We start from the raw sequence: 15,697 nt of genomic DNA, 5'->3' as shown, positions 1-15,697 counted from the left end.
ATATATTTAGAAATTATCTGTCCGGAGAGCATGCAAAACAAAATTTTTCACGACACAGTATCTCAGTACATGTGACAATAATAAACCACTTATCAATGACAGGAAAAACAATCAGAAAGGTTACAAAATACACAAATTTCATGATCAGGATGTATGCATCTGAATTACCCAAATGAGAGGGTCAAACAAACTGAATGGTTAGAAGCATGTAAGGAGACTAGAAGTTATTTATTTATTTAGATATACAGCACTGAATAGAACCTTCCTGCCCTTCGAGCCACAGCACCGCGAATCACGGGACAATTTACAATGACCAATTAACCTACTAACCAGTTGGTCTTTGGACTGAGGAAGGAAACTGGAGGACCCAGAGAAAACCCATGCGGTCCGCTGGAAGGACATACAGATTCCTTACATGTGACATTGAAATTGAACTTAGCCCTTAGCTCTGATAGCGTCGCACTAACCACTACACCAGAAATCTGTGGGAATGAAAGGCAATATTCAGCAGGTTAGGCTGCAACAATGCAAAAAGAAGCACAAGTTATTGTTTTGGGTAAACAGCCTTTCCTCAGAGCAAATGCTGAAAGATCAGTGAGTTGATCTCTGTTCCTCCTCCCAAGGTCACTGCCTGATCTGCTATCAGTATTCTCTGCTTTAAATTTCAGGTTTGCAGCATCTGCTGCATTTTATGCTTGTGGCCATGATTAGGACATTAACATTCCTGTCTGCAAGATCTGTAGGAAGAACAAATTGGCAGTGAAGAAATTGCCAGGGCTTATCTACAAATCAGTTGCTGCCATTGTCACCAAATGGGATCAGAAACCATTAAGACAAATACCCTTGGCGCTCAACAAATGTAACCAAATAGTAAATAATAGTTTGCCACATATTAACATAATGCAAGTAACAACTAAATCATTATCTGATTGTCATTATTGCCTTTAAAATGATTGCTTAATACATTTTAAGGTAAGTTTTCTCCTTTGGTTAGATCTATAGATAAATAGTTCTCCAAAAGTGACATTACAGGTAGACAGGATGGTAAAGAAAGCTTTTGGTATGCTGCTTTTCATCAGTCAGGATGCAGAGTAAAGACGTTAGGACGTTATTTTGCATGCTTACAAGATGTTGGTGAGGCTGCATTAGGAGTATTGTGTTCAGTGTTGGTCATGCTAGTATTAGAAAAATTCTAAGCAACACACACAAAATGCCGAAGGAACTCAGCAGGTCCAGCAGCATCCATGGGAATGAATGTTTCAGGCCAAGACCCTTCATTAGGACTGAAAAGGAAGGGAGAAGATGCCAGAATAAGAAGGTGGAGGGAGGGGGAGGGGGGGATGAAGTAAGAAGCTGGGAGGTGATAAGTGGAAAAGGCAAAGGGCTGGACAAAAAGGAATCTGATAGGAGAGGAGAGTGGACCATGGGAGAAAAGGAAGGAGGAGGGGCACTGGGACTGGGGAGAAAAGGTAAGAGGCCAGAGTGGGGAGATGAAGACTCTGTGACTCTATGACTCTAATAAATTGACAATTCTGCTTGAATTATTTTTAACGTAAACCCAAGAACCAGATACATACCAAGCACCAGAGCTTCATCTTTCCCACGATGTTCCTTACTATCTGTGCCTTCAAAGTTATCCATGATGGTCTGGAAGAGACTGGATGTTGCCAAAGTAATCTCTTTGTCGTATAAGCCCAAGAAACCACAAATCCTATCCATTTCCACATAATGCAAAACAGCCAATGCCTACAAACATAAAATTGTCATCAGAATTAGTATCCAACCCTCCTAATAAAGAAGACATGCACATACTGACAGAAGGTGAAATAGGAGGTGGTAATTAAACTCCTCAATCTTTTGCCATTCAAGTCATTGCTGATTTAAATATACTTACCCTGACTCTGTGTTCTTAACATACTGGTTAGGGCAAAAGTAAAAAAGGCTAAGTTGCTTTTCGATTTGTATCAGAACTAGCCAGTTCTACACTATGGTTATCCGCCTATAACATGACATCAGTTTCAAATGCTCCATAGATGCTGACTGCTCTGCTGGGCATTTCCTGCATTCTACATTTGGTTTCAGATCTCAGCACTGCACCTACCTGCATTTCAGCTTTTACAAGTCCATTTATTTGTTTTCTCTTTATCTAACTGCCCTCATTAATAAATCATCCAGAAGGATACATTAGCAGTGTATCACCCTGGCAATTTTGACCCCACACTTTGAGAAACATTTCCTTAATCTTACCCACCTCTAACCCTCCCTCTCGGCCAATGTTTTCTCTCTTTCCCAATGAACATTCCTCAACCTGAAATATTAACACTGTTTCTACGTCCATAGATGTTACTTGATCTACTGACTTTTTCCAGTACCTTTTTGACTTTTGAAATTTATTTTAAATTATAATTTGAGTGGGAATCTGCAGCATTCTGGAGAGAGAATTCCACGCTTCTAGATTTTACAGGAATAGTTGATTTCTCTCCAAAGTAGCCTACCTGCTTTTGTCCTACATTGTCTTAGAACTATTTTGCTTCTGAGTGATCTCAGTCAACCCACCATTTAATCTTCCATATTCCAGTGGTAACAGGCCTAATTTCTGTAATTTCTCTCTGTCAACCAGATGGGTGACATTTGGGGAAACTTTGCTGCACTTTGTTCAGGGCCCATCCATCTTTCTTATGTTGTGAAGCCCAAAAGTATGCACAGTTCTCCAGGTCATATCTAACCACGGCTTTGTGTAGTAAAGCCCTGATTAGATATCATCTGGATAATTTATATATATATATAAAAAACACAACTCTGTAGATTTCTTGTTTGTGATTTTATTAAATGAAACTGAGTGGGAGGTTTTTTATGGAATATTAGCACCAGCATGCCACTACTCTAAAAACAAACTAGGGCTTTAGTTTGTGTTTTTTAATGATAGTAATCAAAAAAGCATGCCCAGAAATTCTTTTTTAAAAGGTTTGGGATGTTTTAGGCTATTGAAACTCTGTTGGCAACACATCTTTAAAATATTAACCATGTGTTTTGCTTTTCAAATGTTACTTACCAAGATGGAGAATTTATGTATAGACCACTGATCAATCATATATGATGATGGATGCAAAACAGAACATGCTGGACAATGGTATAAGTGTAAAACTTGAGGGTTGGCAGTGGCCCAGAATATGAAAAATGCAAGCAGTAATGCGTAGCCATGAATACACAGGTATTTGTTATCATCATTGCCAATTTATTCTGAAAACTGAGAGTTAGTTCAAGATTTTTTGTGACAGACATTCTGCTAAACAATGATAAGTCATAGAGCTGTACAGGAGAGAAACAGGCCCTTCAGCCCACCATCTTCATACTGACCTCTTTGCCCATCTAGACTAATCCCACTTTTTTGTATTAGGACCAACTCCTTGCCTATTTAAATGCCAGGTCTAAAACCCTCTTAAATATAATAATCTAAAAAAAAGACCCTGTAACGAACCTTATATGGGCAGGATGTGGAGGCTTTGGAGAGAGTGCCAAAGTTTACCAGGATGGATTTAAACATTGTGTGCAAAAAGCAGAAGTTGAGAGAGACTTGGTAGAACTTTATGAGATTATGAAAAGCATAAACAGGATAGACAGCTGTTATCTTCTTTTCCCCAAGGTCGAAATGTCTTAACACTAAAAAGCATGTGTTTAAGGTGAGAGTTTGGGGTGTCTGAAATGTGCTGCCAGGGTGGTAGTGAAGGCAAATATGATAAAAACATTTAAGAGGCTCATAGATGAGCACAGGGATGTACAAGGAATCAAGAGACAGGGACATTGTGTAGGCAAGAGAGATTAGTTTATTGAGGTGTTTAATTACTAAATAATTCTGTGGAGTATAATGAACCAAAGGGCCTGCCCTTGTGCTGTTCTTCTTTATTCCCGATGTCCTATGAACCAAAAAAAAAAGAAAAGTTTGAGCCCTCCGTATTCTATCAATTCTATATGAGTTCATACTTACTCTTGACTTGTGACGGCTGCACAGGCCTGAAAGTGTTCTGATTGCAGCCAGCATCATTTCCGGCTTCTTGGTTTCAATTAGTTGGATCAACAGACTAAGTCCGTTGTTTCTGAAGATCTTCTCAGCTCCTGCATCTTCCCTCGCAAGTACAATCAGGTTATTTGCAGCCTGGTAGAAGAAACCACATTTAGAGGAGGATTTAGGGGAGCACACATTAAATAGTGATGCAAAGTAAATGTTTATGAAGCATAAAAGGCCACCATGAACTGTTGAAAGCCCTTCTTTCATCTGTGAGCTGGAAGGTGAAGAGCCCACACCACTTTGCACAAGAACACAGAAATTAGGAACAGGGCTTAGAGCATGAATTGATACCTGAAAGTATGATGTGGTGGCTATTAGTGAAACATGGTTACAGGAGGGGTGTGATTGGCAACTAAATATTCCTGGATTTAATCGCTTCAGGTGTGATAGAATCGGAGGAACAAGAGGGGGAGGTGTTGCATTGCTTGTCAGAGAAAATATTACAGCGGTGCTCTGGCAGGATAGATTAGAGGGCTTGTCTAGGGAGGCTACTTGGGTGGAATTGAGGAATGGGAAAGGTGTAGTAACACTTATGCGGGTGTATTATAGACCACCAAATGGGGAGCAAGAATTGGAGGAGCAAATTTGTAAGGAGATAGCAGATATTCATAGCAAGCACAAGGTTGTGACTGTGGGAGATTTTAATTTTTTTTAGATTATGAGGACACGCAGTCCTCTTTTATTGTCATTTAGTAATGCACGCATTAAGAAATGATACAATATTTTTCCAGAATGATATCACGAAAACACATGACAAACCGACTTAAAAACTAACAAAAACCACATAATTATAACATATAGTTACAACAGTGCAAAGCAATACCGTAATTTGATAAGAACAGACCATGGCATGGTCTGGCACGGTCACCCATAGACTTGGAAGCCCATACTGTAAAAGGGCTGGATGGTTCGGAGTGTGCAGGATAGTTTTTTGCAGCAATGCATAGAGGTACCAACGAAAGAAGGGGCAGTGTTGGATCTCCTGTTAGGGAATGAGACAGGTCAGGTGACAGAGGTTTGTGTTGGGGAGCACTTCGGGTCCAGTGATCACAATGCTATTAGTTTCAATATAATTATGGAGGAGGATAGGTCTGGACCCAGGGTTGAGATTTTTGATTGGAGAAAGGCTAACTTTAAGGAGATACAAAAGGATTTAGAAGAAATGGATTGGGACAATTTGTTTTATGGGAAGAATATAATAGAGAAATGGAGGTCATTTAAAGGTGAAATTTCGAGGGTACAGAATCTTTATGTTCCTTTTAGGTTGAAAGGAAAGATTAAAAGTTTGAGAGAGCCATGGTTTTCAAGGGATATTGGAAACTTGGTTCGAAAAAAGAGAGATACCTACAATAAATATAGGCAGCATGGAGTAAATGAGGTGCTCGAGGAATATGAAGAATGTAAAAAGAATCTTAAGAAAGAAGTTAGAAAAGCTAAAAGAAGATATGAGGTTGCTTTGGCAAGAAAGGTGAAAATAAGTCCCTAGGGTTTCTACAGTTATATTAATAGCAAAAGGATAGTGAGGGATAAAATTGGTCCCTTAGAGAATCAGAGTGGATAGCTATGTGTGGAGCCAAAAGAGATGGGGGAGATTCTGAACAATTTCTTTTCTTCAGTATTCACGAAGGAGAAGGATATTGAATTATGTAAGATAAGGGAAACAGGTAGGGAAGTTATGGAAACTATGATGATTAAAGAAGATGAAGTACTGACGCTTTTAAGGAATATAAAAGTGGGTAAGTCTCCGGGTCCAGACAGGATATTCCCTGGGACCTTGAGGGAAGTTAGTGTGGAAACAGCAGGGGCTCTGACAGAAATATTTCAAATGTCATTAGAAACGGGGATGGTGCCGGAGGATTGGCGTATTGTTCATGTTGTTCCATCATTTAAAAAGGGTTCTAAGAGTAAACCTAGCAATTATTGGCCTCTGAGTTTGACGTCAGTGGTGGGTAAATTGATGGAAAGTATTCTTAGAGATGGTATATATAATTATCTGGATAGACAGGGTCTGATTAGGAACAGTCAACATGGATTTGTGCATGGAAGGTCATGTCTGACAAAACGTATTGAATTTTTTGAAGAGGTTACCAGGAAAGTTGACCAGGGTAAAGCGGTGGATGTTGTCTATATGGACTTCAGTAAGGCCTTTGACAAGGTTCCACATGGAAGGTTAGTTAGGAAGGTTCAATCGTTAGGTATTAATATTGAAGTAGTAAAATGGATTCAGCAGTGGCTGGATGGGAGACGCCAGAGAGTAGTGGTGGATAACTGTTTGTCAGATTGGAGGCCGGTGACTAGTGGTGTGCCTCAGGGATCTGTATTGGGTCCAATGTTGTTTGTCATATACATTAATGATCTGGATGATGAGGTGGTAAATTGGATAAGTAAGTATGCAGATGATACTAAGATAGGTGGAGTTGTGGATAATGAAGTAGGTTTTCCAAAGCTTGCAGAGAGATTTAGGCCAGTTAGAAGAGTGGACTGAAAGATGGCAGATGGAGTTTAATGCTGATAAATGTGTGTTGCTACATTTTGGTAGGACTAATCAAAATAGGACATACATGGTAAATGGTAGGGCATTGAAGAATAGAACAGAGTAGAACAGTGGGATCTAGGAATAATGGTGCATAGTTCCCTGAAGGTGGAATCTCATGTGGATAGGGTGGTGAAGAAAGCTTCTGGTATGCTGGCCTTTATAAATCAAAACATTGAGTATAGGAGTTGGGATGTAATGTTGAAATTGTACAAGGCATTGGTGAGGCCAAATTTGGAGTATTGTGTACAGTTTTGGTCACCGAATTATAGGAAAGATGTCAACAAAATAGAGAGAGTACAGAAAAGATTTACTAGAATTTTACCTGGGTTTCATCACCTAAGTTGCAGAGAAAGGTTGAACAAGTTGGGTCTTCATTCTCTGGAATGTAGAAGGTTGGGGCGGGGGGAGAGACTTGATAGAGGTATTTAAAATTATGAGGGGGATAGATAGAGTTGACGTGGATAGGCTTTTTCCATTGAGAGTGGGGGAGATTCAAACAAGAGGACATGAGTTGAGAGTTAAAAGGCAAAAGTTTAGGGGTAACATGAGGGGGAACTTCTTTACTCAGAGAGTGTTAGCTGTGTGGAACGAGCTTCCAGCAGAAGTGGTTGAGGCAGGTTCAATGTTGTCGTTTAAAGTTAAATTGGACAGCTATATGGACAGGAAAGGAATGGAGGGTTATGGACCCAGTGCAGGTCAGCGGGACTAGGTGAGAGTAAGAGTTCGGCACGGACTAGAAGGGCTGAGATGGCCTGTTTCCGTGCTGTAATTGTTATTTGGTTATATATGGGTAGGCCATGAGACCCTTCAAAGCAGCTCCACCTATTAGTGCGATCAAGGGGGATCTATGCTGGTCCTAGTAAAAATCCCCCTATTTTTAATCTCCAATTCCTTAGATAAAGACCAAGATGACACTTGACTTCTTAGCTACTTGTTGGACCTGTCTGCTGGCATTTCATCATGTGCCCACGACCCTCACCAATTTCTATAGATGCTTCATAGAAAGTGCCCTACTCTGATGCGTCATGGCTTGGTATGGCAACTGCTCGGCCCCAGACCACATGAAACTGCATTGTCATGGACGCAGATCAGCACATCACAAAAAACAGCCTCCCCTCTGTTGACTCTGTCTGTGCTTTTCGCTGCCTCAGTAAAGCAACCAACACAATCAAAGACCCCACCCATGCTGAACATTCTCCCTCCTACCAAATCCCCACCTTCATTGGGCAGAGGATACAAAAATCTTAAAGCATGTATCACCAGCTCAGGGAGAGTTTCGATCCTACTGGTATTGAACAATCCCTTTGTACGATAAGATGGACTTGACGTCACAGACTATCCCATGTACAATATAATCTATCTGTACTACACTGCTATTGCTTTACTCTTGTACTTCCCCAATGTACTGGTGTGAAGAAATATTTTGTGTGGGTGGCATGCAGAACAAAGTTCTCAATTGCACGTTGGCACATGTGGCAATACTAAACCAATTTAAATTTGAATTTTAGATTTAGAGATGTAGCACAGAATAGGCCCTTCCAGCCCTTTGAGAAGCACTACCCCACAACCCGATTTAACCTTAACCTAGTCACAATTTACAATGATTAATTAACCTACCCGGTAAGTATTTGGACTGTGGTTGGAAACAGGAGGACCCAAAGAAAACCCATGCATTCCTCAGGGAGGGCGTACAGAGACTCCTTACAGAGGATACTGGGATTGAATTCCGACGCCCCAAGTTGTAATAGCATCGCGTGAACTGTGGCGCTGATTTACCAGCTTATCAATTTTTTTTGCCTATGAATTATAGAATTTTCTTGTACTCATTATTTAGGTTATTAAGAGGCTTCTTAATAACCCAATTAATGAAAATCAAAAACTACAGTTGGTGAAAATCAGCACTGAATATAGTAAATGCTGAAAACACTCAGTAAGTCAGGCAGCCTGTGCAGAAAGAGAAGCTTAACGTCTCATCTCAAAGACAACAGTATTGCCCACATTGCTGGACAGTGGGAAAAGGTTAATATGAATGACAGTACCTTCTTAGAGTAAAACTAAAACACTTGTATTTTTATATTTCATCTCATGGCCTGAGAAACTCACAATGTTTATAGGCCAGGAAGTCTTTCTGAAGTGTGGGAACGTAAGACCATAAGATAAATGAGTAGAATTAGGCCAATCGCTCCACTGATCATCGCAGATTTATTTGCCCTCTCAGCCCCATTCTCTTGCCTTCTCCCCATAACCTTTGACACCATTACTAATCAAGAACTTATTAACTCCTGCCTTAAATATACCCAATGACATGGCTTCCACAACCATCTTTGGCAGTGAATTCCAGGGGTTCACTGCCCTCTGGATAACGAAATTCCTCTTCATTTGTGTTCCGAAGGCATGTCCTGAGGCTTGCCTTGAATTTACATAGAGCAAGCCTCCACTAGAAAGCAATGTGAGAGTGACCAAATAATCTAGTTTAGCAAGGCCAGGCAAGGAATCAGAATTGACCTTACTCTGGGCAGAACACATCTGCACTTCTATGTTCACGTGAGAGGGGGTTGATTTATTGTCTCCTCCTTTCCCCAGCAGATCAACTTTTATATGACATCTGCAGTGGGCCTTGACACAATATTCTTACTAAGAGGGGAATATATTCCCAAATGAGTCATAGGCTGATAACTCTGAACTTACTAGAAGTCAATGTGAAGCGACAGTCATAATCCATAGCAATTCAACATTACCAAACAAAGACAAATTTCTCCCCTGGTTTCCCATCTTCAGGTAAAGAAAATCAGTCCAAGATTTAGACAAACCTTTTCCTTCCTTTCTTTATCAATACTCTCATCCAGTAAAACCTCAAACATCCGTTCCACTCTCGAATCTGTGGAGAACTGAATTTTTAGCTGTTGGAAGGGAAAAATACACATTATCACTTGAAAGAGTGTGAATAAAGCATTTAATTTGCTGACTTAGTCAAGCTTCTTTGCACTTTCCCTGTGAGAATGAAAATTCTCCCACAATCTGAGACCATGGACATAGATACTTTTTGGTATAGATTCTCCCCAGGTGAGAATGAGGCTTAACAGGAGTTGACAATCTCAGACTGAATCATTATTGTATACATCAGTCTTACTCCCAACATTCAGTAGACTGATTCAGAGTTTGAGGAATAGAAGATTAATTTAATTTTTGAAAAAAGCACCTCTGTGTTGGTATTTCCATTCCTTCTCAGATTTATTCATCCCACCTCATTACCAGTCCCTTCTTCTCTATTTATTATTCGCTGAAACACATCTGCTCTATAGACTGTCACTCAATATCCTCCACATTTCCACTACCCTCTGGGTAAGGAAATGTCTCCTGAATTTCCTTTTGGGTTTATTAGTAAGTGTGTATTATCTATGGTCCCATTTTTGGTACCTTTCTCAAGGGAAATTGTTTCATCCGTGTTTGTCCAAAGAACTTGTTCTTTAACGTTAAAAACATCTCTCAAGACATCTCAATTTCCTCTTTTCTGGAGAAACAATCCCAGCCTTGTCAATCTTGTTTGATGGCTATAACTTCTCAGTTCTGGTCTAATTCTTTCCCAGTCTGTTTCTAGTGGCTTGAAATCAAGTATAGAGACCAAGCCTGTGCACAGCGATCCATGTGTGGTGTAGTCAATATTTGATGCATAATTTCACAGCAGCCCTGCTCTTTAATTCTCTCTCTGGAAATGAACCCCATGGTTGGTACTCCCTGTCAGCATGAAAAATTATGGATGCTGTATCAATGTTGAAATAGTTCCTTTGGTCATAAGCCAATTAGAGCTAATTCTAAGACATAGGACTAATTATATGCTTTCTTTATCTCTGTGCAAATTAAATAATGGTTGCCAACCATGAAACAAACACGGCAACTTTCCACCTACATTAAACTGTGACACTGCAAAATATTTCATGAAGTAAGACTCACATTTCTGTAGACTCTTACAAACCCAAAGCAGTTGACAAACAATTAAGTGTTTTTGAAATGTAGTCACAGTTGTAACAGAACATAGAACGTAGAACAGTACAGCACAGGAACAGGGCATTCGGCCCTCAATGTTGTGCTGAACCAGCTAAAAAGCAAATCAAAAACGCCTAAGCACTAATAGCTCCTACCTATACAGCTGGAAATGTGGCAGACAGTCACATACAGAAAACAATGTATCATAATAGAATAATGAAGAATGTTTGAAATTTTCACTTTTATATTAACCCTCTGGTTTTCATTTTACTTGGAAAAGCAGAACCCATTTTGGTCTGGAGCTCAGGAGGCTCTGGAAGCATGATGACACTTGTGGGCTGCTCCCAGCACTTCCTCGCGATTTGATTTTGTGCAAATGACACACTTCACCGTAGGTTTTGATGTACATGTGACAAATACAGCTAATCTTTATCTTTAAATCTTTATATACAAGTATGGTGAGGTACAGCTGCAATGAAAAACTTGTAGCAGCATCACGGGCTCATAGGTTCAGACAACACACAGAATATAAATTATTGATAAATTATACAAGACAGCGAAGAGGAAAAAGACTATGCCAAAAGAATGCAAAAAAAAAACACATTCAGAGGGAAGCCCATGAGAGAGCCAGAGGTGGTTCTGTTGCTGAGGTAGAATTAGGGTTGTTAATTAAGTAGCATGTTTTCCAATGGACTTGAATGTGGCCTAGTCCAATATCACAGATTATTTTCACTGAGTTGCAGATGAGCTCATTATCTGATGGACATATTAAAAAGCTATTCAACAAGTTAGATCGTGTTTCATCTGGCCCATCACCCATGCTTGCTTCCTGCTCCTTTTGCACAGTGCACTTACTTTATGCAGTCCTTTGGGTCTGACTTATTGCGATCCACCTCTTGCCATCTCACAAGGCCAATTGTGCCTCAGATGGTGGCCATAGATCATCATGTCAGTCTGCTGCTATCAAAGGCCTTCAACTGCTTTTAAATGTTTATCAAGAGTTTAGAATGTTTAATTTATAAAAAAAATAAACTTTTAAAAATATGAAGTACATTTTCCAATACTCTCACTTAAGTGGGAAAAGTTACTTGAAAACAGCAGTAGTATCTTTTGAATCAAGGATGGCAAACTTGCGCAAACGAATGTGTTGCAATACAGCTGTCAGAAACCCCTGCCATGGAGCTAAGGAGCTAGTTGTGAAGTGGAGAGTCCAAGAGCAGAGCTGCAGATCAGATGCACCAGCATCTGAGCTTCAGTTTGTTCCTTACATCCACCCTTGCTGTTCACAGGCAGGAATGTCAAGAATGAGCTGACCCCTACACTGTTCCCAGCTGATGATTCTCTAAGGAGCAGCTGCCCAAGGGTGAGCACAATTAACACTGCTCTAGCTCTCTCTCACCTTCTCTTGAATATCATGATTCAGACGCCGCAAAGTTTCTTGAAATATCTTGTTCTTCGGTTCCAATGTTGCACATCTCTGGACATCTTTAAAAGCTTGGTCCAGTTTTCCCAACTTCTCCAATGCTTGACTACGCCTGAAGAGAGCTTTGATGTCTGATGCGTCCACATCAATAGCTGGTAATAGAAGTAAGCTATTGCTTATTCAGGTAAATACCTCAATTTATCACTGAAACAACAACTTCTATTTACAACACAGAAAGCGAAGTAGCCCAAAGTGCTCATTAGAGTAATAAACAATAAAATTCAATGATCAGCCAAAAGGGCCAATGAGCAATGATGATCAAAGGTTTAGTATTAGCAATATTTAAGGACAGAGAGGCAGGGAGATTTAAGGAGGACAGGGGTAAGTTTTTTTACTCAGTGAGTGGGGAGTGCATGGAATGGGCTGCCGGCAATGGTAGTGGAGGAGGATATGATAGGTTCTTTTAAGAGACTTTTGGATAGGTACATGGAGCTTAGAAAAATAGGGGGCTAAAGGTAAGCCTAGTGATTTCTAAGGTAAGGATATGTTTGGCACAACTTTGTGGGCTGAAGGGCCTGTCTTGTGCTGGAGACTTTCTACGTTTCTATCTTTCTATTCCACAGCTTAGCACCTTGCCAGCTGAAGGCACAACTGCCAAAAACAATTTAAGTATATTTGAATGTAAGGAAGGGGTCTGAATTGAAAAATAGCAGATGACAGTGTAGATGGGGATACAGTAGTATTTGAGAACTAGGCTGAAAGTTTTAAGAAATTAGATGACAAGGGATCATAAGACTTTACCTTTGGAAGCATCTGATGCAGCAGGCACATAATTTTCCTTGAAAGAAGCAAAAAAAAAGTCAGGTTATGACCAGTTTTATTTAAATATGTGATGCAAATTGCAATGCATTTCACTCTACTAGACAAGAAGCATGAGCTTAATAAATATTATGGTATTTTCTGAAAAACATGCCAGTCCCATAAATACAAGAATTTCTGCAGATGCTGGAAATGTTCAGCAACACACATAAAATGATGGAGGAGCTCAACCATTCAGGAAGTATCTATGGAGGGAAATGGCCATGTGACATTTTTGACTGAGACCTTTTGTCTGCACTGAAGGACAGAGGGAAAGATAGCCGGTATGAAGAGGTTAGATAAAGGGTAGAAGAAGAGCCGTCAAGCAAATGGATCTAGGTGTGGAGGGCTGATAGGTAGATGGAAGTGGGAAGAATAGAAATGGTGAGAGAGGCTGGGAGGTGATACGTATAAGCAACGAAGGACTGCAGATGGTCCCCTCTCCCTACATCTCCGATCTGCTTATTCCACCTCCCTTATTTGGTTCCCTCATCCACATTACTTTCCTATCAAATTCCATCCCCTTCTTCCTGCATCGCCTGCACACAGTGGCTGCACAGTGAATCACCCGAACAGTCACTAATTTAATTCAGTGGAATCCTTCATGCAACAGCAAAGAAACTTGATCATTCAAACCAAAATGAAACAAGAATGCAATTCATCACTACCACCTTGAGCGATGGGTATTAGATGGAGAACCTGCCAGATGCCTTCATCCTATGAATTTATGTAAAATATGATCTCCTATCTTCATAAGAATGAGGGTAACTGTTTTAATTTCAATAAGTTTGATGTGGCATATTTCTGCGTAAATTATTAGCAACCAAGTTTCCTACATCACAACTGTACTTCAACATCAAAGGTGCATTAGGTGCTTTAAACGGTTGGAGATGGAAGACAGATAATTTGCAATTCAGGCAGCATTGGTGACTGTGTGGCTAAGTACAGCTCCAACACCATATACAGGTTTGCTGATGACACCACTATTGTGCAAGGGTGGTGATGAATCAGCATACAGGAGGGAGATCGAAAATTTGTCTGAGTGGTATAATAACAACAAGCTCTCACTCAATGTCAATAAGACCAAGGGACCGATTGTTGACTTCAGGAGAAGGAAAGCAGAGGTCCATGAGCCAGTAATTATTGGAAGATCAGCAGTGAAGAGAGGGTCAGTAACTTTAAATTCCTGGGTGTCACTATCTCTGAGGACCTGTTCTGGACCCAGCATGTAAATGCAATTGCAAAGAAAGCACAACAGCGCCTCTGCTTCCTTGGAAGTTTGTGGAGATCTGGCATGTCATCAAAAACCTTGGCAAACTTCTATATATGTGTAGTGAAAGTGTGACTGGCTGCATTGTGGCCTGGTATGGGAGCACTAATGACTCTGAGCGGAAAATCCTAAAAATAGTAGTGGATTCGGTCAGTACATCAAGGGTAAAGCCCTCCCAACCATTGAGCATATATGAAATGTTGCCATAGAAAAGCAGCATCCATCATCAAAGATCCTCGCCATCCAGACCATGCTCTTTTCTCGTTGCTGCCATCAGGTAGAAGGTACAGGTGCCTCAGGACTCACACCACCAGGTTCAGGAACAGTTACTACCCCTCAACCATCAGGCTCCTGAACAAAAGGGATAACTACACATTCTATTTCTGGTATTCCCATAACCAATGGTCTCACTTTAAGGACTCTTTATCTTGTTATTTCATGTTCTCATTATTTATTGCTGTTTATTTATATTTGCATTTGCTCAGTCTATTGTTCACTGATCTGTTTACAGTTACTGTTCTATATGTTTGTTAATTATGCCTGCAGGAAAAAGAAACTCGGGGTTGTATGTAGTGACATGTTTGTATTCTGATCATAAATTTTACTTTGAACTTTGAACATTTTATAAGCCATCTGGGGCCTCAGTGAATGATGAGATAAGCACTTTCAATCCTTAACTGAGTTTATGGATTGAGAAGGATACATACAAACACAGAAAAAATGGATAAATAAGTGTCATATAAAAAATAGAAATCCAAAGAGAGCACAAACTTTGATTTAAATAACAGAGACTGAAAAGTAAGAAAAAACTGTTTTAATATTTTAAATGTGTTCAGAATTTTTAAGAGGGGTTTACTAATGTAAGAACAAGATTGAACAATTACCATGGTTTCTTTTCTGTGCTAGCAAGTGCTTTAATATTTACCACATCATTTAATTCTCAGGCTTAATTTCTACACTGAGTTCAAAGTTCGAACTTTGACCTTGAAATTATTTTATCCCCAGACTTAATTTCAACATTGTCGAGTTGAACAATTAATGAGCAACTCTAGAATGTTGAGAATTACATCAGGGAGGACGAGATTGAGAGGTCACTTAGGTGAAACAATTGATGGAGCAGTGCAATTCAACTGGCAAGTTCGGAGATTGTTAATTCTTTGCTGCACCTCTTCAGTTTTACTCCAGTTTTCACTTTGGAGTAGTGAAAGCAAGATCTGTGCAAGAGTGAGAACCGTTGAAAACAACAAGTCTCCACACATGTGAGTTTCACCTGGCCAATAAAAAGAAGTGAGGTTTAAGCAGAGCGGTCATTGTCTGAATGAACAGAGTTAGAGTGGAGAACTGTGAATTTGGCTCAAGGGGCTTCGGTGAGAAGGGGTAGAGACCAAAGTCCCGGAGACCATTTCGGATTGGTCAGTGTATGAGTGGGCAGTGTAGTGGTCTGAGATCTGAGGTTTTGACTCAAGGGGGTTCAGCAAGGAGGTACAGATGAGTAACAGGTAAGAACAGGTAAGGTCTTTTTTACAGTAGTTAACTATAAAAGGTAGCAAATTAAATAAA

The 15,697-nt window shown here is 40.0% G+C and overlaps 1 protein-coding gene across 1 annotated transcript in view; it reads right to left on the bottom strand.

Annotated features, from left to right (window-relative positions):
* unc45b (unc-45 myosin chaperone B) overlaps positions 1-15,697 on the bottom strand; it is a 76,056-nt gene that overhangs the window by 43,659 nt on the left and 16,700 nt on the right. The window contains exons 3-7 of the mRNA XM_063049088.1: positions 12,811-12,847; positions 11,986-12,161; positions 9,413-9,502; positions 3,986-4,153; positions 1,578-1,746 (exon numbers count right to left, since the gene is read on the bottom strand). Coding sequence (XP_062905158.1) covers positions 1,578-1,746; positions 3,986-4,153; positions 9,413-9,502; positions 11,986-12,161; positions 12,811-12,847 — 640 coding nt within the window. The remainder of the gene's footprint in view (positions 1-1,577; positions 1,747-3,985; positions 4,154-9,412; positions 9,503-11,985; positions 12,162-12,810; positions 12,848-15,697) is intronic.

This window comes from Mobula hypostoma, chromosome 5 (genome assembly GCF_963921235.1).
Source record: "Mobula hypostoma chromosome 5, sMobHyp1.1, whole genome shotgun sequence".
In the NCBI taxonomy this organism is placed as follows: domain Eukaryota; kingdom Metazoa; phylum Chordata; class Chondrichthyes; order Myliobatiformes; family Myliobatidae; genus Mobula; species Mobula hypostoma.
This window is presented reverse-complemented; position numbering and strand designations above follow the sequence as displayed.